The 27,676-nt window shown below is 40.2% G+C and overlaps 1 protein-coding gene and 1 pseudogene across 1 annotated transcript in view; both read left to right on the top strand.

Annotated features, from left to right (window-relative positions):
• The window catches only part of WNK3 (WNK lysine deficient protein kinase 3), a 176,801-nt gene extending 165,343 nt beyond the window's left edge, over positions 1-11,458 (top strand). Inside the window, exons 21-22 of the mRNA XM_066249044.1 lie at positions 4,955-5,157; positions 11,042-11,458. Coding sequence (XP_066105141.1) covers positions 4,955-5,157; positions 11,042-11,371 — 533 coding nt within the window. The 3' untranslated portion in view covers positions 11,372-11,458. The remainder of the gene's footprint in view (positions 1-4,954; positions 5,158-11,041) is intronic.
• LOC136317479 (ferritin, heavy subunit-like) lies at positions 3,374-3,900 on the top strand (annotated as a pseudogene).
• Positions 11,459-27,676: the final 16,218 nt, after the last annotated feature.

Raw genomic sequence — 27,676 nt, 5'->3', positions numbered from 1 at the left:
GTATTGGACGACTTGCCATGATGTGATGATGAACTGGATATGTGGGTGTTTGTAGCGAGATCCAGAAGAACTGGGTCGAGGTGGTCTGGAGAAAATGTGGTATTTTTAACAGAAATATGAATTTAGACAAATTGTCATTCCAAGACCACCACAGGTTTGGCTCTAGATGCATTGAATTTAATATTTATTACAGCCAACTGGAAAAACATATTTGAGAGTTGGTTGTGAAATTCGTTTGAAGGCAGGTCACGGTTTGAGATAAGAAATGGAAACATTTGCATTTGGGTGATCACTGAAATTATTTGAATGTGAGCGTCACCTTGGGGGAAAAACAGAAAAAAAGAGCACCAAGGATTGAACTCAGGTTTTATTCATTTTAGAAATAAGAAAGGAATATTGAAGAGCACCTTTGAAGTTAATAAGTAATGTTACTACCTATCATAAAACATATTTGTAGAATAGTTCTTTTAATGTGCATTGATTAAGTATTTTCTGGTGTGTGAACTTTAAGTGGTCTTTTATAGTATGATAGGAATAACAAATGAAATCAATAAATGTTTTTTCTATGTGTGAAGCATAGTTAGACATTGAATAACATTTAAATAACGTTTTTTTTCTTCTCATATGGCACATTATTCTTCGTAACTTTTGGAAGGAATATATATATATATCTATCTTTCTGTTGCCTCTTTAGGAGCAGTCTTGCCCCAGCCCCCATTTCATTAAACTACTCGTTTTGGTTTGTTAATTATTTCTTCCTCCACTGTTGGCTGCTGTGCCAAATAGTGCAGCTGCCATCTTTGACTCCCTACTGAGTGTTCAAGATGACTTTTTCCACCAGAGTTGTACACAAGAATACTGACACTGGCTTTTCCCTTAGTGCAGAAATATGGGGGTTTTTTCTTTTTAAAAACGACTTATTTAACAGCCATTTATATAGCACTTAGTATGCAAAAGACATTGCTCTAAGAATGCTTTCCACATTAACCGATTTAATCCTCATAGCAAACCAGTGAGGGATATTCTGTTAGTACCCATATTTTACTGATGAGCTTAGTTACCTTGTCCATGGGGTACTTACATGAATGATATTCAAGCTTAGCTCTGTACAACAAATTTTTTAGAAAATGAAGGAAATTAGCACAAAAATATTCTTAAGAAAAGCTAGGTGGGCAAAAATTCTGGCACTAATGTACGTATATGTTTCTGGCTATCTTTTTCTTTACACTCTTACCTGCTGAGATTTTTCGAGGGTAAGAAAATAATATAAAGGCTTTAGCTCCAAATATTGTGCTATTTGTTCCCTCATTGAAACTGGCAGAGAATTAAACGAATGTACAGCAAGGTAATAGGAAAAAGTGATGTTTTGTTATAGGCTGGCTTGTGTGCCTTTGGGTTTTTTTATTTTTTTATTTTATTTTATTTTTTTTACAGGAACAGAGAGAGAGTCAGATAGAGGGATAGATAGGGACAGACAGACAGGAACAGAGAGAGATGAGAAGCATCAATCATCAGTTTTTCGTTGCGACACCGTAGTTGTTCATTGATTGCTTTCTCATATGTGCCATGACCGCGGGCCTTCAGCAGACTGAGTAACCCCTCGCTCCAGCCAGTGACCTTGGGTCCATGCTAGTGAGCTTTTTTTTTTTTTTGCTCAAGCCAGATGAGACCATGCTCAAGCTGGCTATCCTGGGGTCTCGAACCTGGGTCCTTCCGCATCCCAGTCCGATGCTCTATCCACTGCGCCACCGCCTGGTCAGGCTGGGTTTTAAGTCTTAGAAAAGTAGAAATTCCAACGAGATTAGCATGTTATTTTGGTACATCATGGTTGCACCAAATTAGTAAACATTATTTTTATAAAACACTTTTGTATATGTGAATATGTTCCAATTCATTAAATTATTCTTAAGCAATTTCACTATTATGTTTCTATTTAACACTTAATCTCCTTGAATCTAAGCTTTTAGTAGTTCAGGGTTCATAGAGTATTACAAACTATGTATAAGGAATCATTGAGATTATCATGTTCTGTGTTATTAAAGCAATTTCCTCATCCATTTCCCAGTTTATTGCTTGACATGGTACAATGGACAGCACATTGACCTAACAGGACGCCTGGGTTCTCTACCTAGTATATAACCCTAGCTCTTTACCTTCTGGATCCTAATCTTCCCATCCAAAAAACAGAGTGATGCTTGCTGAACCTATGTCACAGGCCTGTTATGAGTTTCAAAGAAGATAAAGAAAAGTACTTTAAAAGTATTAATATGGAGGCTTCTTTCATTATCCTTTGCATTTTCTGTATTTGTTCACAATTTTTAAAAAATGTACCATAACAAATGTACAAGGAATTTTCACATGCTTATTTAAATAAATTCCTGGAATTTTTTTTTTGTATTTTGCCGAAGTGAGAAGGGGGGGGCAACAGACAGACTCCTGCATGCACCTGACCGGGATCCACCCAGCATGCCCACTAGGGGGCAATGCTTGGCCTATCTGGGGCATTGCTCCTCTGCAACTGGAGATATTTTAGTAGTCCCTGAGGCAGAGGTCACAGAGCCATCCTCAGTACCCTGGCCAACTTTGCTCCCATGGAGCCTTGGATGCAGGAGGGGAAGAGAGAGAGAGAGAGGAAGGAGAGGGGGAGGGGTGGAGAAGCAGATGGGCACTTCTCCTGTGTGCCCTGGCTGGGAATCGAACCCAGGACTTCCACATGCCGGGCCAACGCTCTACCGCTGAGCCAACTGGCCAGGGCTGATCCCTGGAAATTTTATTGTGCTTAAATTTCACAACTGTATTTCCTTAAATTTATTTTAGATACACTGTTTAAATTTTGGTTTATAATCAGAGGAATTGGAATTTCAGGAATCTTTTCTATGAGAATGATTTAGTAAGCTTGTAATAGTAATAAATAGTTTTTTTTCTTTTTATTAAATTTTTGGGGGTGATATGGTTATAAGTACTAAATAAAGACTTAGTGTGTGCCCTGGCTGGATAGCCCAGTTGGTTGGAGCATCATCCCAAAGTGCAGAGGTTGCTGGTTCAATCCCTGGTCAGGGCACATACAAGAACAGTTTGATGTTTCTGTCTCTCTTTTTCTCTCTCCCTCCCCTTCTCTCACTGAAATCAATAAATAAAATTTAAAAAAGACTTAGTGTGATATTCAGATTGGAAACGTTTCACTGATAGAGATACCTATAATTGATTTCTTTGATCTTTTTGAACATCCTGTCCATCCTCATGAAGCTCACACACTATCTGCATCCTTGTTCCTGCTATCTAGATACACATTCTTTTTATCATTAACAAACAAATTATCACTTAAAAAATTAAATGAGAGCACTGTGTAAGCCTGGTTTTCTCTAAAGCTGAGATGGCGTCTGATGTCCAGGGCCTCATCTCTGAAGAATGCAGGATTGCTATTAATCATTTGGCATCTTATGAGCTGCACATCAGTGATGCTTATTTGTCTATGTCCTGTTACTATGGCAACGACACAGAAGCACCTCTTTTTGCCTGATTCTTCGGAGACCAAGCTGAGGTGAAGAGGGAACATGCAAAGCAGTTCCTAAGATACCTGAAAAGACATGCGGGTAAGATCTGCCTTCCCGTGATTCTGAGACCTAATATAGATAATTGGGGAACTGGTGTACAAGCTCTAGAGACTGCTCTGGAGTTGGAGAACAAGTTAAACAAGCTGCTGGAAGACCTGAAGTAGGTAGCTTCTGCCAATAGTGACACTGATCTCTTACACTTCATGGAAAGTACTTGGATAAGCAGAAGAGGAACACAAACTATCTGGAACGCCAGATTATGTATCATAAGACCCAGGAAGAAAAGCAGGCCCAGGAAGAAGACATATATAAAAAGCTTGCTGAAATGTCAGGTAAAAAGTCTTAACATCTGAAGATCAGAAAACAAGTCTTCCTGTTGTAGTAGGTCCCAAGATCAGCTGCTTAAGAATCTTAATCTCCATTTGACAGAAGACTGCTTTCCTTCATCGTTGTGTGTACAAATAAATCTGTCTTTGCATTACAATTGTGTGAAGAGATTGCAATTGGAGTACAAAAAGGGGTTAACTCATCTTTGTGAGTTCCGTGAAAACTTTCTTAGGACAGTAGGTGCATTACTCTTAAAAATTAAAATAGGCCTGACCTGTGGTGGCGCAGCGGATAAAGGCATCGACCTGGAAATGCTGAGGTCGCTGGTTCAAAACCCTGGGCTTGCCTGGTCAAGGCACATATGGGAGTTGATGCTTCCTGCTCCTTCTCCCTTCTCTCTCTCTGTCTCTCTCTCCTTGCTCTCTCTCTCTGTCTCTCTCTCTCCCTCTCTCTCTCCTCTCTAAAAAAATGAATAAAAAAATTAAAAATTAAAATAAAGTAAAATAAAATAAATTAAATGAGATTCTAGTTTTCTGAAGCTATTCCAAGTCAGTATGGCTTACTGAAAAGGGAGAGAGATTGCCCTAGTCTCGGCTTCAGGGGTCCAGGCCCGGCTCTGCTGGTAACTAATTGCAAGAACTCAGGCATGTCAGTTTTCTTTTTCTGAGCCTCATTTCTCCATTATAAATAAGTTGGTTGGATTATACTTCTGAGGTATTTCTCCTTTTAACATCCTGTGATTGTTTTTAAACTCTTCTAAGTATTTACTTGAGGAAACTGATGGAAAGATTAGGGTTGATAGTAATTTTTTTTAATTTAGAGATACTATTTATTATATTTGATTTATACATAAGGTAACCATATAATTTGCCATACAAACAAGAGGGATCTTTTGAGAGTGAAAGGAGTAGTACTGTTAGTAATTATTTCAGGACAACAGCTTTAAACCAGAACTGCCTCAGATAAATTAGAATGTCTGGTTATCCTATCTGTCCATTGCATTGCTGTCCAAAGAAAAGTATTTATTTATCAGTTTAAATTCCTTTTCATGGTTTCCCTATTTTTTCTTATAGATCCACAGTCGGTGGAGAGTAATACAGCATCATGCCAACAGTCTCCAGCTAGTAAAAAAGGGATGTTCACAGATGACTTACACAAACTGGTGGATGACTGGACAAAGGAAACTGTAGGAAATTCTCTTATTAAGCCAAGTTTAAACCAACTTAAACAGAGTCAACAAAAATTAGAGACAGACAACAGGAACAAAGTACTTGAAGTAAGTTGTTTATACCTGATCCTCTTTATTTATAAGAATTAAAACCATAAAAATTGATTCACTTAGGCCTATGGTTACAGTTACTATGAGAGAGTGATATGACTTCACAAGGTACAGACCTTTATCCTTGTCTAGATTCATTATGTCTTTAAACAGATTATCTTTTAGACCAGGGGTCAACATACTTTTTCTGGGAAGTTGTTAGTTAATAATTACTGTATTTTCAAGCCTTGTGGTTGCCACTATTCAACTCTCATTGTAGTGCAAATGCAACCATACATAATACATATATAATGGGTGTGGCTTTGTTCCATAAAAATTCGATTTGCAAAAAGAGGTATGAGACCATATGTTGCTGACCCTTGTTTTAGACTATCGGTATGAAAAAAAGTCAATATCAAAAAGAAAGCATCGAGGGTGAGGGTTAGTTAATTCCATCCTGTGGGTTTTGAGACAAAGCTGTCTTATGTTATACATCAACATTCTTGGACCCAATAAGTTACCATTATTCAGTATGAAAAATAATTTTAAAGCTCTTCAAGCTAGAATGTTATAAAAGATATCTTAAGTTTATGGGCAAGATACCTAGCTAATTGCATATGGCCTCAGTCCATATGTACCTGCAATTGAAATGCACAAAGATGTCCACTGAACTGGGGAGGATGAAGGCTTGTAGGACTATATATACAATAGGACTATATACACAGGGGTCGGCAAAAGTAGGTTTAGCCTGACCAGGTGGTGGAGCAGTGGATAGAGTGTCGGACTGGGATGCAGAGGACCCAGATTTGAAGCCCCAAGCTTGTGGACTAGAGTGCGGGCTTGCCAGCTTGAGCGCAGGGTCACTACTTGAGCATGGGATCATGGACATGACGCTGTGGTCACTGGCTTAAACCCAAGGTTGCTGGCTTAAAACCCAAGGTTGCTGGCTTCAGCAAGAGGTCACTGTCTCTGCTGTAGCCGCCCAGTCAAGGCACATATAGGAAAGTAATCAATGAACAACTAAGGTGCCACAATGAAGAATTGATTCTTCTCATCTCTCTTCCTTCCTGTCTGTCCCTATCTATCCCTCTTTCTGTGTCTCTGTCATCACACACAAAAAAAGTAGGTTTACAGTTGTGAGTATGTAAAAATTTATTCTATTATTTATTAATTATTGTATTATTTTCCATAAGAACTGTGAACCTACTTTTGCCAAACTCTGTATAGTATTTGTGTGTAATTGTATATATTGGATATATGTGTCTGTGCATAAAAATAGGAAAATTCGTTAACAGTATAGATGGTGGAATTTGGGCCTTATTTAATTTGTACTTTTCTGTGTTTGAAGTTTTAAAATAAGTATCATTTTTTCAAAATGAGTAAATCTATTAAAATGTGCATCGGGCTTAGAATCTGAATGTTCATTATTGAAAAAGATATGTCTGTGTGTTATGTCTGTGTGCATATATGGGTGTATATGTAGTCATCGCATATAGTTTGGTAAAGAAAGTCTGAAAATACATTTAGTGTAAACGTTGAATAAAAATTTCCAAAAGCCTAAATTTCCTAAACTAGTAAGCATTATATATGCTTGGGTGTTCTTTATATTTGTCTTACTCCTGGCACCAATTTATACATAGATAGTTTCACCAATGTAAAAATGGGAAGCCTTACTTCAAGGTGTAAATGCATTTGTGCTGCCAGTGAGACATCTCTGATCACTGTGTCAGTGGAGGCTTTTGTTGACTAGTAGGGGGTATTTTATTGCAGTATAATGGGGGAGAGTTGGAGGAAGAGTGAGTAGAAAATGGAGTTTGAATGAAGGTGGTGAAGGTCTTTAAACAGACTTAGGTTCTGGTAGCTTAGTTATTCACTTGCTGTGTGACTTTAGACAAGTCATTTGTGCCTCAGTTTTCATGTCTTTAAAACAGGGATGATACCTACCTGCCTTGCAGAATTTCTGTGAGGATTAAATGATATAGCACTTATGAAGTACTTAACACATAATAGTACCCCATATTTGTTAACTATCTTTACATTCGGATGCTTATATCTTTGTGTGGAGAGCCTATCTGACTATCTGATGTTCTTGCATGTTACTGTTCTCTAGCCTTACTTTAAAAATGTTGTAACAATTATGTGCCAGATTCATTATATGTGCCAATTTCTCTGCTAGGCACTGGGTTTGATGAGCAAAAACAAGTATGTTCCCTCCTCTCATAGAACTTATACTTTGGTGGGACAGTTAGACATGAACAGACTTGCATAAATAATTATAAAATTGCAGCTGTAATAAAGACTGTAACGAAGATACAGTAAAGGGACATTTGACTAGGAAAGGGAAGTCAAGGAAAGCTTCTCTGAGAAAGTGATGACTGAGCAGAGATCTTAAGGATGAAGAGGTGTTAACTAGGTGAGAGGGGGAGGGACTAGGACTCCAAGCAGACTGGACAGCAAACCCAAGAACCATGTGCGGGGAAAGGGAGCATGGAGGGACTGAAAGGAGGCCGGTTTGGCCGACGTGAGCAGAGCAGAGAGGAGTTTGGTACATAGTAAATCTAAGGGGGTAGGTAGGGTCTTAAAAATGGTGACAGTAGGAACCTTGTCTTTATTTTAAGGAAGGTAACCATTTAAATCCTAGAGTTGGCCTGACCTGTGGTGGCGCAGTGGATAAAGCGTCGACCTGGAAATGCTGAGGTCGCCGGTTCGAAACCCTGAGCTTGCCTAGTCAAGGCACATATGGGAATTGATGCTTCCAGCTCCTCCCCCCCTTCTCTCTCTCTCTCTCTCTCTTTCTCCTCTCTAAAATGAATAAATAAAAAAATAATAAATCCTAGAGTTAACATGATCAGATTTGCTTTTTGAAAAGATCACTCTTACTTAAAGCAAGAGGATTATGGGAGGTAAGAGTAGATAGTGGTAGACCGATTAAGAGTTAGTCACAGTATTTCAAATAAGGAGAAGTTGAGATAGAGAGAAGTGAACAGATTCCAAGAAATGTTTAAGAGGTAAAACGGACCCATATTTAGTGATGGAATGAATGTACGGCAGAGGAGAGGGGACAGACCTGGGTTTCTAGTGGGTTTTATTGTCTGTCATTCCCGCACACCAGTCACCAAGAGGGAGAACTTGACCAGGCAGTGTGTTTCGGTAGAAGAAAGATCATATGTTTGATTTTGGTCGTTTGAATCTGAGATACTTTTGAAATATCCAAGAGAAGATTAAGTATAATAATAGGTCATCTCCAATTTTATGTTAAAAATAAAAGTCACATTGTTATTTCTAAAATAATGTTATAGAATTTAATCAATGCAGAAAAGTACAAATTTTAAAATACTGCCTGCAAATCCCACCACCCGGAAATAATTGTTACTAACTTCAGATTAACATCATTCCAGTTATCTTTCTATATCTGTATATGGATACATGGAAATACATTTATAAAAATGCTGTATGTGCTGTTTTGAATCAGAGTATTAAATTTAATTTTACTTTAACAGAACAAAAATACTGATATGAAGAAAGACTGGTGAACTTCAATATTTTTTAACTCAAGAGATATCTTTTTTTTTAAGCTAGAGACAGACAGACAGGAAGGGAGAGGGATGAGAAGGATCAACTCATAGTTGCATCACTTTAGTTGTTCATTGACTGCTTCTCATACATACCTTGACCAGGTTGGGGGAGGAAGCCTCCAGCAGAGCCAGTGACCTTTTGTTCAAACCAGTGACCTTAGGGCCCAAGTCAGAGACCTAGGGGTCGTGTCTGTGAGCCCGTGCTCAAGCTGGCAACCTCAGAATTTCAAATCTGGATGCTCTGCACCCCAGGTTGACATTCAATCCACCGTTCCACCACCGGTCAGGCAATATCATGTATTCTTTTTTTTTTACAGAGACAGAGTCAGAGAGAGGGATAGATAGGGACAGACAGACAGGAACGGAGAGAGATGAGAAGCATCAATCATCAGTGTCTCGTTGCGACACCTTAGTTGTTCATTGATTGCTTTCTCATATGTGCCTTTACCATGGGGCTACAGCAGATGGAGTAACCCCTTGCTTGAGCCAGCGACCTTGGGTCCAAGCTGGTGAGCTTTGCTCAAACCAGATGAGCCCGCACTCAATCAAGCTGGCGACCTCAGGGTCTCGAACCTGGGTCCTCCGCATCCCAGTCCGACGCCCTATCCACTGTGCTCATTTATTCTTGAGTCAAGTTTAAAGCCTTTACCCTAACTTTAGTTTGAAAGTTTATTTGAAAGGGTTTTAGGGCCCTGGCTGCAAAGTTCAGTTGTCAGAACATCATCCAGAGACACAAAGGTTGCCAGTTTGACCCCCAGTCAGGGCACATACAGAAACAGATCAATATTTATCTCTCCCTCCCTCTCCCTCTCCCTCCCTCTCTAAAATCAATTTTAAAAAAGTAATAAAAAGAAAGGGTTTAGTTTCACCAAATTTAGAAGAACTAAGCACTTGGGAGGGATACCAAACTCTCTTTTTCTTTATTTTTTATTTATTCATTTTAGACAGGAGAGAGGGAGAGACAGAGAGAGAGGAGAGACAGAGAGAGAGAAGAGGGGAGGAGCTGGAAGCATCAACTCCCATATATGCCTTGACCAGGCAAGCCCAGGGTTTCGAACCGGCAACCTCAGCATTTCCAGGTCGACAGTTTATCCACTGCGCCACCACAGGTCAGGCCCCAAACTCTCTTTTAAGTGAGGATTATTTTACTTCCATTGGACTTCTAATTCCCCTGTGCAGAAAATTTCAGTAATTATCTCTCTATATAATATATAGATAATATATATTATATAGAGAGATAATTACTGAAATATATATATATATGCACACATAATCACAGTATAATATGATAAGAGGAGTCAGGAATATATTTTATCAATACTGTCAAAACCATAATTATCTTGAGTCTAACTTTCCAAAAATATAACAGAACTGTCAGACTTTATTTATGATAGTGAGTAGAAGGGAGTAGGGGGTGATATTTATTGAGTACCTACTGTATGCCAGGCTCTTTAACCCATGCCACACTTAGTCATGCCCTTCTGTCTCCAAAGAATTAAGAGTGTAGTAAGATATGGGGTATTGCTGAATAAGAGAATTGCTGGATCTGTAAAAAGGAAATAAAGGCCCTGGCCGGTTGGCTCAGCGGTAGAGCGTCGGCCTAGCGTGTGGAGGACCTGGGTTCGATTCCCGGCCAGGGCACACGGGGGAGGCGCCCATTTGCTTCTCCACCCCTCCGCCACGCTTTCCTCTTTCTCTCTTCCCCTCCCGCAGCCAAGGCTCCGTTGGAGCAAAGATGGCCCGGGCGCTGGGCATGGCTCTGTGGCCTCCGCCTCGGGCGCTAGAGTGGCTCTGGTCGCAACATGGCGACGCCCAGGATGGGCAGAGCGTCGCCCCCTGGTGGGCAGAGCGTCGCCCCATGGTGGGCGTGCCGGGTGGATCCCGGTCGGGCGCATGCGGGAGTCTGTCTGACTGTCTCTCCCTGTTTCCAGCTTCGGAAAAATGAAAAAAAAAAAAAAAAAAAAAGGAAATAAAAACAGAAGAGTAGTGCTAGCATAGGAAAGGAGACACTAAACTGAGATTTAGGCCTTCAGTTAGCTGGAACAGTGTTCAAATCCTCACCTCACTATTAATTTGCTTAGTGTGTTCGGTGTTACCAATTTTGAGCTTCTGTTTCCTCATCTGACAACGCCTACCTTGCAGGGAAGTTATGAAGATGAGGTGGATAAGGTGTGTAACTATGCTTAGCACACATAAAGGTGCTACAAAAATGATAGCCACTCATAGTAATAATGGGAGTAGTAAGCCTGAAAGAATAGGAAGGAATATAGATGGTAAAAGCATCTCCAAATAAACTGATCTTTTGTTTTTATTTTTGTTTTTATTAGAATACTTCATCTACTCTGGGCTACACATCAACATGGATTCCTCCTATGTCCCAAATCCGCGGAGCTGTCCCAACCTCCTTGCCACAAGGACTCGCACTCCCTTCATTTCCTGGGCCGTTATCGTCATATGGAATGCCCCATGTTTGTCAGTATAATGCTGTCGGGGGGCCAGGATATCCTGTACAGTGGGTAGGAATTTCAGCAACGCCACAACAGTCTGTAGTAATTCCTGCCCAAACTGGGGGACCTTTCCAGCCGGGGATGAATTTGCCAGCGTTTCCAGTTTCATCAGTTCAGAATCCATCCATGATCCCTCCTGGTCCCAAATGAATCAGAGTAGGTGATGAAGAAAAGGGAGATTTTTTTTTTTTCAGAATTATTTTCAGGACACTTAAGATATTAAACTTTCTTCTTCAGTTCTACCATATTTTCCCTCATTTGAGTTTACTTTCCATTGTATTTTGTTGTTGTTGTTCAATGTAGTATTTGCTATAGCTCATCATTCTGTAGAACTGTGCAGTTTGTACATAGAACACTGCACACAAAAATCTTTTTTCACTTCAAATCCTATCCTCTTTGATACTTGATTTTTTTAAAATACTGTTCAGAATGCTTTAAATAAGCTCGGCTTGAGCATTACCATTTCCAGGACACTTTCCTTGAATTGCTGAAAACCGTCCATTTTTTACTGCTGCTGTCTGCAGCTGAATACTTTTCTTTAAAATGTATAAAAACTATTTAAATTGATATTCCCCAAATGTGGACTAAGTGAGACCATCCAACAGCCGGAGTCTTATGGGATTCTTCACATGTTTATCTTAGGTTTACCTTTCACAGAAGGCAGGGTAATGTTGCAGGTAACGTTTTGGTGTATAAAATTAGAATAACTTTGTCAACTAATGTAGAACATAAACCCTTTTTAATGTGATTTTCTTCCCGTCGTCACAGCTGTAGGAGTGAAGCCTTGTTTTAGGTGAGGCGGAAAGAAAGGAAAAAACAGAACTGTAACAGTTCCTTGATTCTGCAGATACTGTAGCTGTCTTAGGATTTTGATAGTAATTCAAAGCAGCTATCTTGTTTCTCATGTGCACACTACATTGTTTTTGAGCATCTGAGAGGCGTTGGTTTGGCTTGCATTCTTTTACAAGGGATATATTGCAGCTGATACGAATCTCATTTGGAGGGAATCTTTGTATCCCTAACAAAGAGGATTCAAGTTAAACCTCTATTAACCCATTCTTCTGAAGTGAAATTTACTTGACACAATAGGTTTTGTAGGTTTTAAGACTTACACATGAAACACTGGCTTTACAGGGTTCTAAGAGATGTGGGGTATACACTGTCCTGCAGTGAAATAGTGGACCCTTGAAGTATTCTATTTAAGTTGCCCTTAGCTTTTTTTTGGATTACCATTTTTTTAGTTATAATTTCTAGTTAGTACCTGTAGCATTGTATTTTTTAGATTTTAGATGATTTTGGCAGCCTCTTTAGAATTGGAGAGAGATCACTGTCAAGTTGCACTTTACTGGGTTCTATCCAGTTTTAGGAGGAGGAGAGGCAATGTCAAAATATACACTTTTGGTTTTCAAGAAAGTTAACTATAGTAATCTTGAAAGGCTGGTCACAGAGTTACCTAATGCTCAGCTGTGAAACCCAAGTAGAACTCTTAAATGGTATTTGTCGACCAACACATATACATGTTTAAAATACTTAATTTTCACTCTGATGATTTCAAGGTCATTTTTAGTACATACACATTTACCGTAATGAATTCTGTCTACTGGTAAACATTCCAAATTATCACCCAGAATTTCTGTTAACAGATTTTCTTCTATATTCCACTAAAAATTGTACCCCAATGTGATTGCCAGGTAATGAAGAAAACTTTTAATGGGTGTACTTTTTTTTTTTTGCACAGTCTATTTTGTGACATTCAGTAGTACCCTTTTTATAAAAGAGTGTGTCTTATACTGCTTATCTGAGGATCACACTCACCATCATGAAGCTTCCGTTGCTATTATTTGGGGCATATAGGGCAGCATTTTGAAAATTGCTGTTGGTAAAAGCCAAAGTTTCTTTTCATAAAACACTAGTTTGGATGAATGTTTCTAATTCTTAATGTACAGATTCTTCAAATTTCTTCTACAGTATTGGTTTGCAAGTTGAAGTGATTTTAGGACATTAGTGTAATGCAAATGTATTGCAGTGTTTATCATGTATACAAAAACAATGTGCCTGAAATCCATAATTCTTTAAAACTGCTTGTGTTTCACTATACGAGTTGGCTTTGTGTCATTACATTGAGACATATAATCCATAAAGTGAAAACACTGCAGGTTTTAAGATCCCTTAATCTCTAATCATAAGCCTTTTAAACAGTATACCCCAAGATGAAAAAAAAATGCTCTGTGGATGACATGAATAATTAATTTATTAATGGCTGCTCTATATCACATGTCCCACATTTTGCCACCACCTCTCTTTTATGTATAATTCATCATTTGTTTGCCTGCAGACTTTTGCAGTGCCTTGTAATATTTAAAATCTTTTCAGGTTTTTGGCTGGAAAGAAAAAGTAGTCTTCTAAAATTTGAAGATGGTGACTAGTGTACTGCTGTCTCCATGCTGACTGCAGTAGTTGGGTTAACATATATGTTATGTATACATTGTGTATATGTAACATGTGTAAATTTGAAAATACAGAAAAAGTGAGTTTGTGCAGAAATGAAGAAAACAGTGTTATTCACATCACTGTGGGGTTTTATTTAAGTTACTTTTTCCATTACTTAAATGTTTGATTCCGTTATAGTCACTTTGACTATATAAATAATGGCTAGTTTTCTATATAGGGATTTTTCATTATTTCATAACTTTTGCTAAATCATGTAATAGTGCTGTTTGTATCCTTGCCGAGGTACTTTTCCAATCCAGAAATAATTCTTGAGGTAAAGCTCAGAAATTCCCTTCTTACTTAACAAAGAGCCTACTGTATAACAAGGCCCTTCGACCCATTTCCAAAAGACATACAAACTGTCCTTTTCATTTTCCTTCTTGTAGAAGAGGAAAAGTTTGTATTAAGTCATCCTGCTTGTATAGTTTATTTGGGGGGTAGCCTGTATGTCCAGCCACCATGTTTACTTCTCAAAATGCAAGTCTGATGAATAGTACTGTATCTCCATATGCGGTAATGTGAGCATTTCATCATGAATTACCTGCTGCTATGTTTGTGAAGTGGGGTGTACCATCTTAAGAATATGAAACCAGTATTGGTGTAAATCTAATGAAAATTTCCCTATGTATATTTGTAGCAGTCTTGAATCTCTATTTAAGGTAATTTGCTGTAATATAACAAATATCCATTCTGTTTCTCATCCTTTTCTTACCAGTTTTATATTGAGCATGAAATTCTAAAAGTTTGACAGCAAACTTATCTGTGAAAGTTTCAAAGGCACTTTTCCACTGCGGTTTGTAGGTGGAGCGTGAAGCGTATTGAGTGTACATACACAGTGTGATGGGTGCAGCAGTTTGGAGCCCCAGATTTCATTCCAGTCCGGTTACTTTTGTTTATCTACCTCGTTTTCAGTGCTGTTTTGGGGTGCACAAGTAAACACTGCCTGTGAAACTTGCTTTTTTTGCCTTGATTCTCAGTATTCTTTCATAATATAAACCTGGCCTGCCTCCTTGTCCCAGCATCAACTATGAGTTTGAGGTGAGCAGGGCGAGCCCTCCCGTTCTGCCACCAATCTGTGTTTAAGCAATGAGAGCCACACGCCTCTGTGAAATAAGCTATGAGGGTTTGGGGATGGAGAGCAGAGAAAGAAATCCAGCTGGTGGCAATATAGGACTTAGTAGTAGGAATTAGCTATAAAATAAACAAATGATAACGAAGTACCTAAATTAGACAGTCCAGTGCCTGTAACTTTGCATCTTTTCTCAGAGATGCATTTTTTATCTGTGTGCCTAAAGGGCTCTGGGTTGAAATTGTTTTAGCTACCACAGTGAAATAGCTGACACATCCTATAGTAGTGGCCTGTCATTCAGCATATTAGCATACTGCTAGATATTTGCAGTAATATTTTGTTACCTTAAGATAGCTGTATGCTTTCAGTTGAATTGTAGTTGGTGGTAACTTGATCACTCTCTAAAGTTTATTAGAGACATTGACTTTCTGCTTTGCTGTCTTTTCTGAGTGATTTAAATGATACATTCCTTTTTTCCAAAAGAACTCAGCAAATGTTTGTAAACCACATGTTCCTTGTTTCACATGTTTACTGTGTGTAACACTACAGCATATTTAATGGTAGTAAATACTGTATTTCGGCTTCATGCACAAGTACATTCCTGAGGTATATTTACCATCAGTTTGGGATTCAGTTTCTTAATCTTTCTGGTTCAGAAGAATTTGAGATACTTGAGATAGTGTGCAGGCCATTTTCTAGAATAGATTGTTCATATTTCATTCTGTAGTTTATTGGAGATTTGGTTTAGAAGAACCAGAAAAAGGAGTAGCTTAGAAAAAACAATACAGACTGTAAACTGGTGACAAAGTTCCTAAATTCCTTGGAAGTAAAATTAGTATGAAACTTTTATGCAGCCAAATGCTTTCAGGTCACCCTGGAAATAGTCTTGTAAGTGAAGGATGAACACAAACATTGGTCAGGTCTTGGCAGCTGACATAGGCAGGGGCCTGGGATAATAACTACGTTACACTGAAGTTATTTTAGACTCAGATAGCTGAAAGAGCATACAGACCAATAGCTCCCACTTTGGAACTTTTTTTTAATACTTTGGCCTTTTTTTTTTTTATTGTTCTTACAGAGAGAGGAGGGGGGGAGCGAAAAGCATCAACTCAGTTGTTTTACTTTAGTTGTTCATTTATTGCTTGTTGTATGTGCCTTGACCGGGCAATCCCAGGTTTTCAAACCAGTGACCTCAGTGATCCAGGTCAACACTCTACCCACTGCGCCACCACAGGCCAGGCTGGAAGGGTTTTTTGTTTATTTGTTTTTCATTTAAAAAAATTTAAATGACTGAAAAGCAAGAAGGGAAGAGAGAAACTGGGCTCTTGAGAAAAAAGTGTGCCAGTGTAAAATAAATTTCTAAATGTGTGCTTCTCATCCTTCCAGTGTTTTGTGTTGTGTTTTTTTTTTTTTGAAGTTACATTTCTTTTTCACTATATTTTAAATTTTCAGATTGAGGTTTGTGGTCCAGAATATACCCTCAGCAGAAATAGTGACTGATTGGAAAGTGCAGTTGTTCAAGGTCTGTCATGCTCAATCACATAAAGCTTTGTTTGATATGACTATTAAGCATGTAGACCTAGCACAGCATGGGAGCCACTCAGGAAGTTTATGCAATTAATAAACTTTCATGCATAATTTACTATAAAATATGCAGATTTTCAGTCACTTCTCTACATGAAACATTTAGTTGTATATGTGAACTCTCTTAATTGGGGAATGTAGCATTATTATAGAATGTTGTTAAACTTAATTTTAATTCTTCTTGACATTAACTTTTTTTTCTTCTTTCTTTTTTTTGGGGGGGGAGGGGCATAAACCAAGAGATCTGCCTTTTAAGCAGTTGTCTTATTTTGGTTCTTTGAAACTGATTTTAATTTCCTTTGTACCCAACCATTGTAAGTATTTTGTTTTGTTTCTTGGAAATTTTGTTTTCATACAGAAAATAAAGGCTGTGTTAAAATGAGTATGTCATCTTATTAAAAATGTCCTAGTCACTGCACTCATCTGGCTTAAACTGGTTTTCATTTACCAAACATAAGTTAGCAGATTTTTTTTAATTAGCACATTTTAAAAAATGTAGTTTTATAGATTGACTGGCTGAACAAACTAACCAAGCTATGGCCCCAACAACTTTTGAACTGGACTTCTTTTCCACACTTGTCAGCAAGTGATAATTGTCAGAATCACTATGATTTACTAAGTACCTACTGTGTTAACTAGGCTTTTACCTGTGATATTTTCATTCATAAAACATTCATATAAGTTAGGTCTGTTACTATATATACTTTATAGAGAAAATTTGAGAATCAGAGAGATTATAGAATATACCAAGGTAACACAGCTAGTAAATGGTGAAGCCTGGATCCAAATCCAGGTTTGTCTGATTCCAAAGCTCATGGGGAAAACCCCGGATCATACTCTTAGATATACTGCAGAAAAAATAATCCAAATACATTTATAGTAGGTTTTCATCAAATTATTAGGATTACTATGTACTCTTTTTTTTTTTTCTTTTTGCAGAGGAGTGGGGAGAGACAGGAAGGGAGAGGGATGAGAAGTATCGACTCGTAGTTGGCATGTACATGCCTTGACCGGGGGGCTCCAGCCAACCCAGTGATCCCTTGCTTGAGCCAGTGAGCTTGGGCTTCAAGCCAGCAATCTTTGGGCTCAAGCCAGCGACCTCGGGTTTTGAACCTGAGGCCTCTACATTCCAAGTCAACACTCTGTCCACTGCAGCACCACCAGTCAGGCTAGTATGTACTCTTTACATATTTTACATGAGGTTATATCTAGTACTTGTTTCATAATTTCAGGAGTAGAAGTATATGTTTGTGGTACAAGAAAGGATTCATAATGTGCCCTCTGCTTACCTCCCACATCTCTTATTCATCACACTACCGTGACTTAGCAGACTATCAAATGAGGTTGGATCACTTGTTCAGTTGATAATTTAGGATGAAAATTCATGCATATATTTATGCCAACAATCATGGAGGAAGAGTAAGAGGCCTAACAGAAATATGCAAGATTAGGTAGGGATTTTTAATGGCTTAAAAAATGTATTGCCTTGGTTTATTGACACAGTGACTCAGGCTTTCTATTTTAGTGAGGCTGCAAGGCACATAGTAGAACAAGCATGAGCTTTTTGATTCACAGACCTCTCAAACTTTCATTTTCTCATTGTTAAATGATGTTATATTAAATGAGCTGTATAAAGGCTACTGACCCTGTTCCCAATTTGCTAATTTTGCTTATTGTTAGGCAGTTCTGGTAACTTACATACTAAACTTGCACCGGGAAATCAGGCTGCTTTGGAAATGGGCTCCAATTCTTTTATATTAAGTGAGAGGAGGGGAGATAGACTCCCACATGCACCCTGACTGGGATTCACCCAGCAACCCCTGTCTGGGGCCAACACTCAAACCAATCAAGCCACTGGCTGTGAGAGGAGAAGAGAGAGAGAAGGTGGAGAAGGAGGGGAAGAAACAGATGGTTGCTTCTCATGTGTGCCCTGACTAGGGATCAAACCTGGGATGTGCACACACTGGTGTAACACTCTTAACACTGAACCAACCAGCCAAGGCCATGGGCCCTGATTCTTATAACAGTTTATACAGATATCTTTTGGAGTCCAGCAGACCTGCATTTGTATTTTAGCTTTTCCCTTAAGATCAGGAACAAGACACGAATATCTACTTCAACAGTCCTATTCAACATAGTACAGGATGTTCTAGCTACAGCAATCAAACAAGAATAAAGATAAGACATCCAAATTGGAAGAAGAAAAACTCATTATTTGCAGATGACATGATACTTTATATAAAAGAACATAAAGATCCCACCAAAAAACTACTAGAACTGAAATAGGAATTCAGTAAAGTAGCAGAATACAAAATGAATATCCAGACATCAGCTGCATTTTTATACACCAATAATGAACTATCAGAAACAGAAACTAAGAAAACAGTCCCATTTATAATTGCATCAAAAAAATTAAAATACCTAGGAATAAATTTAACCAAGGATATAAAACACCAGTACTAAGAAAACTATAAGGCACTGAAGAAACAAATTTAAGATACAAACAAGTGGAAGCATGTACCGTGTTCATGGATAGGAAGAAATAACATTATTAAAATGTCCATACTACCCAAAGCAATCTATAGATTCAATGCAATTCCTATCAAAATACCAATGGTGTATTTCATAGAACTAGAACAAATATCCAAAAATGTATATGGAACCACAAAATGGCCACAGAAATCTTTAGAATGAAGAACAAAGTTGGAGAAATCATGCTACCTGATTTCAAACTATACTACAAGGCTATAGTAATCAGAACAGCATGGTACTGGCATAAAAGCAGACATACATCAATGGAACAGAATAGAGAGCCCAGAAATAAACTCACTCCTTCATGCTCAATTAATATTTGCAAATGGAGGGAAGAACATATAATGGGGTAAAGATAGTCTAGTCAATAAGTGGTGGTGGAAAAATTGGACAGATACGTGAAAAAAAATGAAACTATCCCACCTCCTTAGGCCATACAGAAGAATAACAAAGATTAAAGACGTAAGTGTTAAATTCAAAACCATAAAAATGCTAGAAGAAAACATAGGTAGTAAAATCTCAGACATTTCTTGTAGCAATATTTTTTCTGATATATCTACTTGGGCAAGGGAAACAAAAAATAAACAAATGGGGCTACATTAAACTAAAAAGTCTTTGCACAACAAAGGAAACCTTCAACAAAATGAAAAGACAACCCACTGAATGGGAGAACGTATTTGCCAATGATAACATCTGATGAGTTAATATCCAAAATTTATAAAGAACTTATACAACTAAACACACACAAAAAAGCAATCCAATTAAAAATATGGGCAAAGGACCTAAATAGACACTTACCCAAAGTGGACATACAGATGGCCAGTAGACATATGAAAAGATGCTCACCACTAATCATCATAGAAATGCAAATTAGGCCCTGGCCGGTTGGCTCAGTGGTAGAGTGTCGGCCTGGCGTACAGGAGTCTCGGGTTCGATTCCCAGCCAGGGCACACAGGAGAAGCCCATCTGCTTCTCCACCCCACCCCCTCTCCTTCCTCTCTGTCTCTCTCTTCCCCTCCCGCAGCCGAGGCTCCATTGGAGCAAAGATGGCTCGGGTGCTGAGGATGACTCTGTGGCCTCTGCCTCAGGCACTAGAATGGCTCTGGATGCAACAGAGCAACGCCCTCTGGTGGGCATGCCGGGTGGATCCCGGTCAGGCGCATGCGGGAGTATGTCTGACTGCCTCCCGGTTTCCAGCTTCGGAAAAATGTAAAAAAAAAAAAAAAAAAAGAAAAGAAATGCAAATTAAAACCATAATGAGCCTGACCTATGGTGGCACAGTGGATAAATGTCGACCTGGAACACTGAGGTCATCAGTTCAAAACTCTGGCTTTGCCTGGTCAAGGTACATATGAGAGGTGATGCTTCCTGCTCCTCCCCTCCTCTCTCTCTCTCCTCTCCAAAATGAATAAATAAATTCTTTTAAAAAAAAAAAGCCACAGCCTGACCAGGCGGTGGCGCAGTGGATAGAGCATCAGACTGGGATGTGGAAGACCCAGGTTCAAGACCCCGAGGTTGCCAGCTTGAGCATGGGCTCATCTGGTTTGAGCAAAAATTCACCAGCTTGGACCCAAGGTCGCTGACTTGAGCAAGGGGTTACTCCGTCTGCTAAAGGCCCGCAGTCAAGGCACATATGAGAAAGCAATCAATGAACAACTAAGGTGTTGCAATGCGCAACGAAAAACTAATGATTGATGCTTCTCATCTCTCCGTTCCTGTCTCTCTGTCCCTGTCTATCCCTCTCTCTGACTCTCTCTCTCTGTCTCTGTAAAAAAAAAAAAAAATTAACAAACAGCAAGTGTTGACGATGTGGAGGAAAGGTAACCCTTGTGCACAATTGTAGGGAATGCAGAGTGCTGAAGCCACTGTGGAAAGCAGTATGGAGTTACCTCAAAAAATTAAAAATAGCCTGACCTGTGGTGGCGCAGTGGATAAAGCGTCAACCTGGAAATGCTGAGGTCGCTGGTTTGAAACCCTGGGCTTGCCTGGTCAAGGCACATATGGGAGATGATGCTTCCAGCTCCTCCCCCCTTCTCTCTCTCTGTCTCCCTCTCCTTTCTAAAATGAATAAATGAATAAATAAATTTTAAAAAAGAAAAAAGAAAAGAAAATCTTTAAAAAAAATTAAAAATAGCTCTGGTTGGTTGGCTCAATGGATAGAGCATCAGCCCAGCATATGGACATCCTGGGTTTGATTCCTGGTCCGGCCACACAAGAGAAGCAACTATCTGTTTCTCTTCCCCTCCCTTTCCCCCTTTGCTCCCTCTTCCCGTCCCACAGTCAGTAGCTCAATTGGTTCTAGCATTGGCCCTGGGTGCTGAGGATAGCTTGGTTGTTCTGAGCATGTCAGCCTCAGGCACCAAAAATAGCTCAATTGATTAGAGTATCAGCCTCAGACAAGGGTTGCTGAGTGGATACCATTCGGAGGGCATGCAGGAGTCTGCCTCATTATCTTCCCTCCTCTCACTTGAAAATAAAAATAAAAGTGCAATTACCTTATGACCCAGTAATTCCACTTTTGGAGATATTTTCAAAGAAACAGAACTAATTTGAAAGAATATTTGCACCTCTATGTTCATTGCAGCATTATCTACAATAGCCAAGATCTGGGAGTATTTCGGGTGCCCATTAGTAAATGAGTGGATAAAAATGCTGTAGTACATTTATACAATGGACTACTACTCAGCCATAATAAAGAAGGAAATCTTACCCTTTGTGACAGCATGGATGGACCTGGAGAATATTACGCTAAGTGAAATAAGCCAGTCAGAGAAAGTACCAGAGGATTTCATTTAAGTGTGGAATCTAGTTAACAAAATAAATTAGAAACATATTTACAGAGCCTGGCCTGCAGTTGTTCAGTGGGTGAAGCATCGACCTGGAATGCTGAGGTTGCCAGTTCAAAACCCTGGACTTGCCTGGTCAAGGTACATACAAAAAGCAACCAATTGCCTGACCTGTGGTGGCGCAGTGGATAAAGTATCGACCTGGAAATGCTGAGGTCGCCGGTTCAGAACCCTGGGTTTGCCTGGTCAAGGCACATATGGGAGTTGATGCTTCCTGCTCCTCCCCTCATTTCTCTCTCTTCCTCTCTCTCGCCTCTCTAAAATGAATAAATAAAAAGTATTAAAAGAAACAACCAATGAACAACTAAAATGAAGCAACTATGAGTTGAAACTTCCCGGTTCCTCATCCCCACTCTGTAAAATCAGTAAATAAAATCTTTTAAAAAAAGAAACAGACTCACAGAGAACAGATTGAATGCTGTCAGAGGGTAAGGGAATTGAAAGGCTTGGTGAAAAAGGCGAAGGGATTAAGCAAAACAAAAAACTCATAGACACCGACAATGGTATGGTGATTACCAGAAGGAAAGGGAGTTTGGGGGGACGTTGAACAAGGTAAAGGGGGATAGATGGTGAAGGAAGGAGACTTGGCTTGGGGTGGTGAACACACAATACAATACACAGATGATGTATTATAAAATTGTACATCCCTGGCCAGATAGCTCAGTTGGTTAGAGCATCAGCCTGAAGCGCAGAGGCTGCCGGTTTGATCCCCGGTCAGGGCGCATACAGGAGCAGCTCGATGTTCTGTCTCTGTCTCTCTCTCCCTGCCGCTCTCTAAATATAAAATTAATATGTATGGGTGTGTGTGTGTGTAATTGTACACCTGAAACCTATAATTTTATTAATCAATGTCACATCAATAAATTCAATTTAAAAATCCCAAAGAAGGCCCTGGCCGGTTGGCTCAGTGGTAGAACGTTGGCCTGGCGTGCGGGAGTCCCGGGTTCGATTCCCATCCAGGGTACACAGGAGAGGCCCCCTTTTGCTTCTCCACCCCTCCCCCTCTCCTTCCTCTCTGTCTCTCTCTTCCCCTTCCGCAGCTGAGGCTCCATTGGAGCAGCGTTTGCCCGGGCACTGAGGATGGCTCTGTGGCCTCTGCCTCAGGCGCTAGAATGGCTCTGATTGCGTCAGAGAGACGCCTCAAGATGGGCAGAGCATCGCTCCCTGGTGGGCGTGCCAGGTGGATCCTGGTCAGGCGCATGAGGGAGTCTGTCTGACTGCCTCCCTGTTTCCAACTTCAGAGAAATACAAAAAAGAAAAAGAAAAGAAAAAAAGAAAAAGAAATAAAAGCTCCCAAGTGACATATTAATATCATACATATTAATGTAAATAGGGTTAAGAGCCACTGTCTTTGTTTCCTTTACTAATCATATGCCTTACCTGTGTTTTGCCAGTTGCTACTTCAAGAAACTCAAGCAGCCCTGGATGGATAGATCGACTGGTTAGAACAGTGGTCGGCAAACTCATTAGTCAACAGAGCCAAATATCAACAGTACAACGATTGAAATCTCTTTTGAGAGCCAAAATTTTTTAACTTAAACTATATAGGTAGGTACATTCCTTATCGAGGTAGTGCCCGCACGTGGTATTTTGTGGAAAAGTTGCACTCAAGAGACCAAAGAGCCGCATGTGGCTTGTGAGCTGTGGTTTGCTGACCAGGGGGTTAGAGCATTGTCCAAATGCATAGAGATTGCCAGTTTGATTCCCGGTCAAGGCACACACAGGAACAGATCAATGTTTCTGTCTCTCTCTCTAAAATCAATAAATAGCCTGACCCAGGTGATGCAGTGGATAAAGCATCAACCTAGAACACTGAGGTCAACAGTTCAAAGCCCTGAGGTTGCTGGCTCTGAGGGGGGCTCATCAGCAAGGGGGCAGGGAGGAGTTCGTCCACATGATCCCAAAGTTCTCCAGCTTGAGCCCAAAGGTCGGTAGGTTGAAAAACCCATGATCACTGGCTTGAACAAGGGGACACTGGCCTGGCCCCGGTCAAGGCATATATGAGAAGCAATCAATGCACAACTAAAGTGGAAGTATCTATAAGTTGATGCTTCTCACTCTCTCTCTCCTGTCTCTCTCTCTCTCTCAAAAATAAATAAGAAAACAAATTGTTTTAAAAAAAGAAACCCAAGCAATATGGCAGTTCCATTAGACCTTCTAATGATTTATTTTCTATAACCATATGAGCATAAACTTTATAGCCTCTCAAACAGGCTCCAAGAATTTGAGCTATAGAGAAACCTAAATAGGTCCCTTGCAAAAACTGAACAGCTAGTTACTATAGGTGGAAGATGTCAGAAGATAGTCCAAAATGACTCCCCATGAAATCTCTTTATGCATCTCTCTGCCCTTCATGATAAGATTAACATTTATTGCCTGACCTGTGGTGGCACAGTTGATAAGCGTCGACCTGGAAACGCCGAGGTCGCCGGTTGAAAACCTTGGGCTTGCCTGGTCAAGGCACATATGGGAGTTGATGCTTCTTGCTCCTCCCTCCCCCTTCTCTCTTCTCTCTCTCTCTCTCTCTCTCTCTCTCTCTCTCTCTCCTCTCTAAAAATTAATAAAATTAAAAAATATTAACATTTTTTAGGTTCTTGCTGTGCCAGTTATTCTGCCAAGCACTTTAGTACATCGCTTAATCTTTACAAGCTTCTGTAGTATTATTACCATCTCATTTTTAAGGTCCTTGACTATCTTGAAAACTTTTCTACCACTGCCCAGCTCTTTTCATGGCATATAGGAGGTACCAAATCAGTTAAATAAATTAATGAGTCCCTATTTCACAGATTCAGTAAGGAATCAAGAGGTTAAGTAACTTGCTAATATAATATAGCTAATAAAGAGTTGAACTGATATTGGAACCCATATCTTGGCTCCAAAGCACACACTTTTAACTACTATTCTGTGACATCTACTATCCACTTCTGCTTTCAGGGCTTTGATCTGTTATTTCTACCCTCTCTAGGGCCTATGTCCAGCATAAAGTTTCTCCTATAATTTACATGTTAAGATTCTGATTTGTAAGTAATAGAAACCCAATTTGAACAAGCTTAAGCAAAAAGATTAATTTATTATAAAGATGGCAGTGTCGCCTGACCTGTGGTGGCGCAGTGGATAAAACATCGACCTGGAAATGCTGAGGTCGCCGGTTCGAAACCCTGGGCTTGCCTGGTCAAGGCACATATGGGAGTTGATGCTTCCAGCTCCTCCCCCCTTCTCTCTCTCTGTCTCTCCCTCTCCTCTCTAAAAAAAATGAATAAATTAAAAAACAAAAAACAATACTTAAAAAAAATAAAATAAAAATAAAGATGGCAGTGTCTCACAAAACCCAGGGATAATGCAGATGGACTTTAGGAACAAATACAGCCCTGGCCGGTTGGCTCAGCGGTAGAGCGTCGGCCTAGCGTGCAGAGGACCCGGGTTCGATTCCCGGCCAGGGCACACAGGAGAAGCACCCATTTGCTTTTCCACCCCTCTGCCGTGCCTTCTTCTCTGTCTCTCTCTTCCCCTCCTGCAGCCAAGGCTCCATTGGAGCAAAGATGGCCCAGGCGCTGGGGATGGCTCTTTGGCCTCTGCCTCAGGTGCTAGAGTGGCTCTGGTCACAACATGGCGACGCCCAGGATAGGCAGAGCATCGCCCCCTGGTGGGCAGAGCGTCGCCCCATGGTAGGCGTGCCGGGTGGATCCCGGTCGGGCGCATGCGGGAGTCTGTCTGTCTCTCCCTGTTTCCAGCTTCAGAAAAATGCAAAAAAAAAAAAAAGGAACAAATACATCAGGTATTTGAATGCAGTCAGAATTTCTCATCTCTCCTCCAGCTCAATCCCAAATTGTCTGGAAAGGTACATGAAGGATGACTCCTGCTGCGACCATGAGGATAAGGGCAGAGAAGGTGGTACAAAAGGGGGTCTGGGGAGACAAAACAATAGATGTTTACCTGTAGTCCTCTTTTTATAAATAAAGATTTTATTTATTGACTTTACAGAGAGGAAAGAGAGAGAGACAAAGGTGGGGGCGAGGGGAGGAGTGGGAAGCATCAACTCACGATTAGTTGACTTTTGTATGTTGACTCTTCAAAACCCGGGATTTGAAACCGGTGAGCTCAGCATTCCAGGTCGACGCTCCATCTACTGTGCCACCACAGGTCAGGCTACCTATAGTCCTCTTTATAGCCTATAAACACATGTGCCATTTCCCACTTATCTACAATTCCGAAAATGTGCACACCTAACATAACCTATGGACAAATGCAAGTCACATGCAACTACTGCATGCGGAAGCAATGGCATGCCATGGACATGTCCCTTCCTTGTCTAATTCAGTGACAATCTGAATGTGGCTCCTCTTGGCCCTGGCTGGGTACTCAGTTGGTTAGTGTCATCCCGATATACCAAAAAATAAAAATAAAGATGGCAGTGTCTCACAAAACCCAGGGATAATGCAGATGGACTTTAGGAACAAATACATCAGGTGTTTGAATGCAGTCAGAATTTCTCATCTCTCCTCCAAAAGATGAGGTTGTGGGTTCGATTCCTAGTCAGGGCACATACAAGAATCAATCAATAAATGCATAAATGAGTGGAGCAACAAATTGATGTTTCTCTCTCTCTCTCTCTCTCTCTGTCTCTCCTTTCCTCTTTCTTTCTCTCAAATCAATCAATAAAAATAAATAAATAAATTTGGCTCCTCTTGATCCTAACACATTTCACAAACTTAACTGCCACCAAAAGATCTAACATGCAATAGTAGAGAAATAATTAAGCCCAGTAAAAATTACTTTTTAGAAAAGTAATTGGGTGGGGGACCCAGGTTCGATTCCCGGCCAGGGCACATAGGAGAAGCGCCCATTTGCTTCTCCACCCCCCCCCCCCTTCCTCTGTCTCTCTCTTCCCCTCCCGCAGCCAAGGCTCCATTGGAGCAAAGATAGCCCGGGCGCTGGGGATGGCTCCTTGGCCTCTGCCCCAGGCGCTAAAGTGGCTCTGGTCGCAACAGAGCGACACCCCGGAGGGGCAGAGCATCGCCCCCTGGTGGGCAGAGCGTCGCCCCTGGTAGGCGTGCCGGGTGGATCCCGGTCTGGCGCATGCGGGAGTCTGTCTGACTGTCTCTCCCCGTTTCCAGCTTCAGAAAAATACATAAAAAAAAAAAGAAGAAAAAAAGAAAAGTAATTGGCACACCATTATCAGCCAATAGGTTTGCGAATGCACCATTTCTACCTGGATAGTGATAAAGGTGCTAAATTACAGGCACAGAAAAATATATGGGGTCAATTTAATGATGCCCCTTCTTTCTTAACTAGTCTGTCCTTGGGCCAGGGCCTACTCTGAAGAGTAGTGATTCTCAAACTTGAGACAGTGCTTTAGAATTACTAGGAGGGCTAGTGAGACCTGCAAAGCCTCGACACAAACACTCCATCAAACATCTGCACTAGGAGACTTGACCAAATGTTAGTGTTAGTATGGCTTCTAGCGGCCTAAGACAGTTCCCATCTAGAAAAGCTCAGGGCTGTTGAACAATTTACCTTTTACTCCAGTGACATAGGCCCTTGACCTCCCTGCTTAGAGCATTTACTAAAAGGGGCTTACAGCTATGAATTCTTTCCATCCCTGTAAGATGTAGATATATCTCCGACAACTAACTGCTCTGGTTCATGATCCTATTCACCAGATATGTTTTTCTAGTGATACAACTTTCTCAAAAACACATTTGAATGCCTGTATATTTCATTTGAGGGGATTCAGAATGCTAATAACAAGTGCAAAGAATCTTACGTAGTAATGCTCTTGGCATCTTCAGATCTCCTAAAATGAATAACCTGGCTCATCCTATTGCAGCTTCTTTCTTTCTTTCTTTCTTTCTTTCTTTCTTTCTTTCTTTCTTTCACTCATTCATTCATTCATTCATTTTAGAGAGAGGAGGGGAGATAGTGAGGCAGACTCTC

Source organism: Saccopteryx bilineata, chromosome X, assembly GCF_036850765.1.
Source record: "Saccopteryx bilineata isolate mSacBil1 chromosome X, mSacBil1_pri_phased_curated, whole genome shotgun sequence".
Lineage (NCBI taxonomy): Eukaryota > Metazoa > Chordata > Mammalia > Chiroptera > Emballonuridae > Saccopteryx > Saccopteryx bilineata.
The sequence above is the reverse complement of the archived record's forward strand: the minus strand, read 5'-3'. Positions and strand labels throughout refer to the sequence as shown.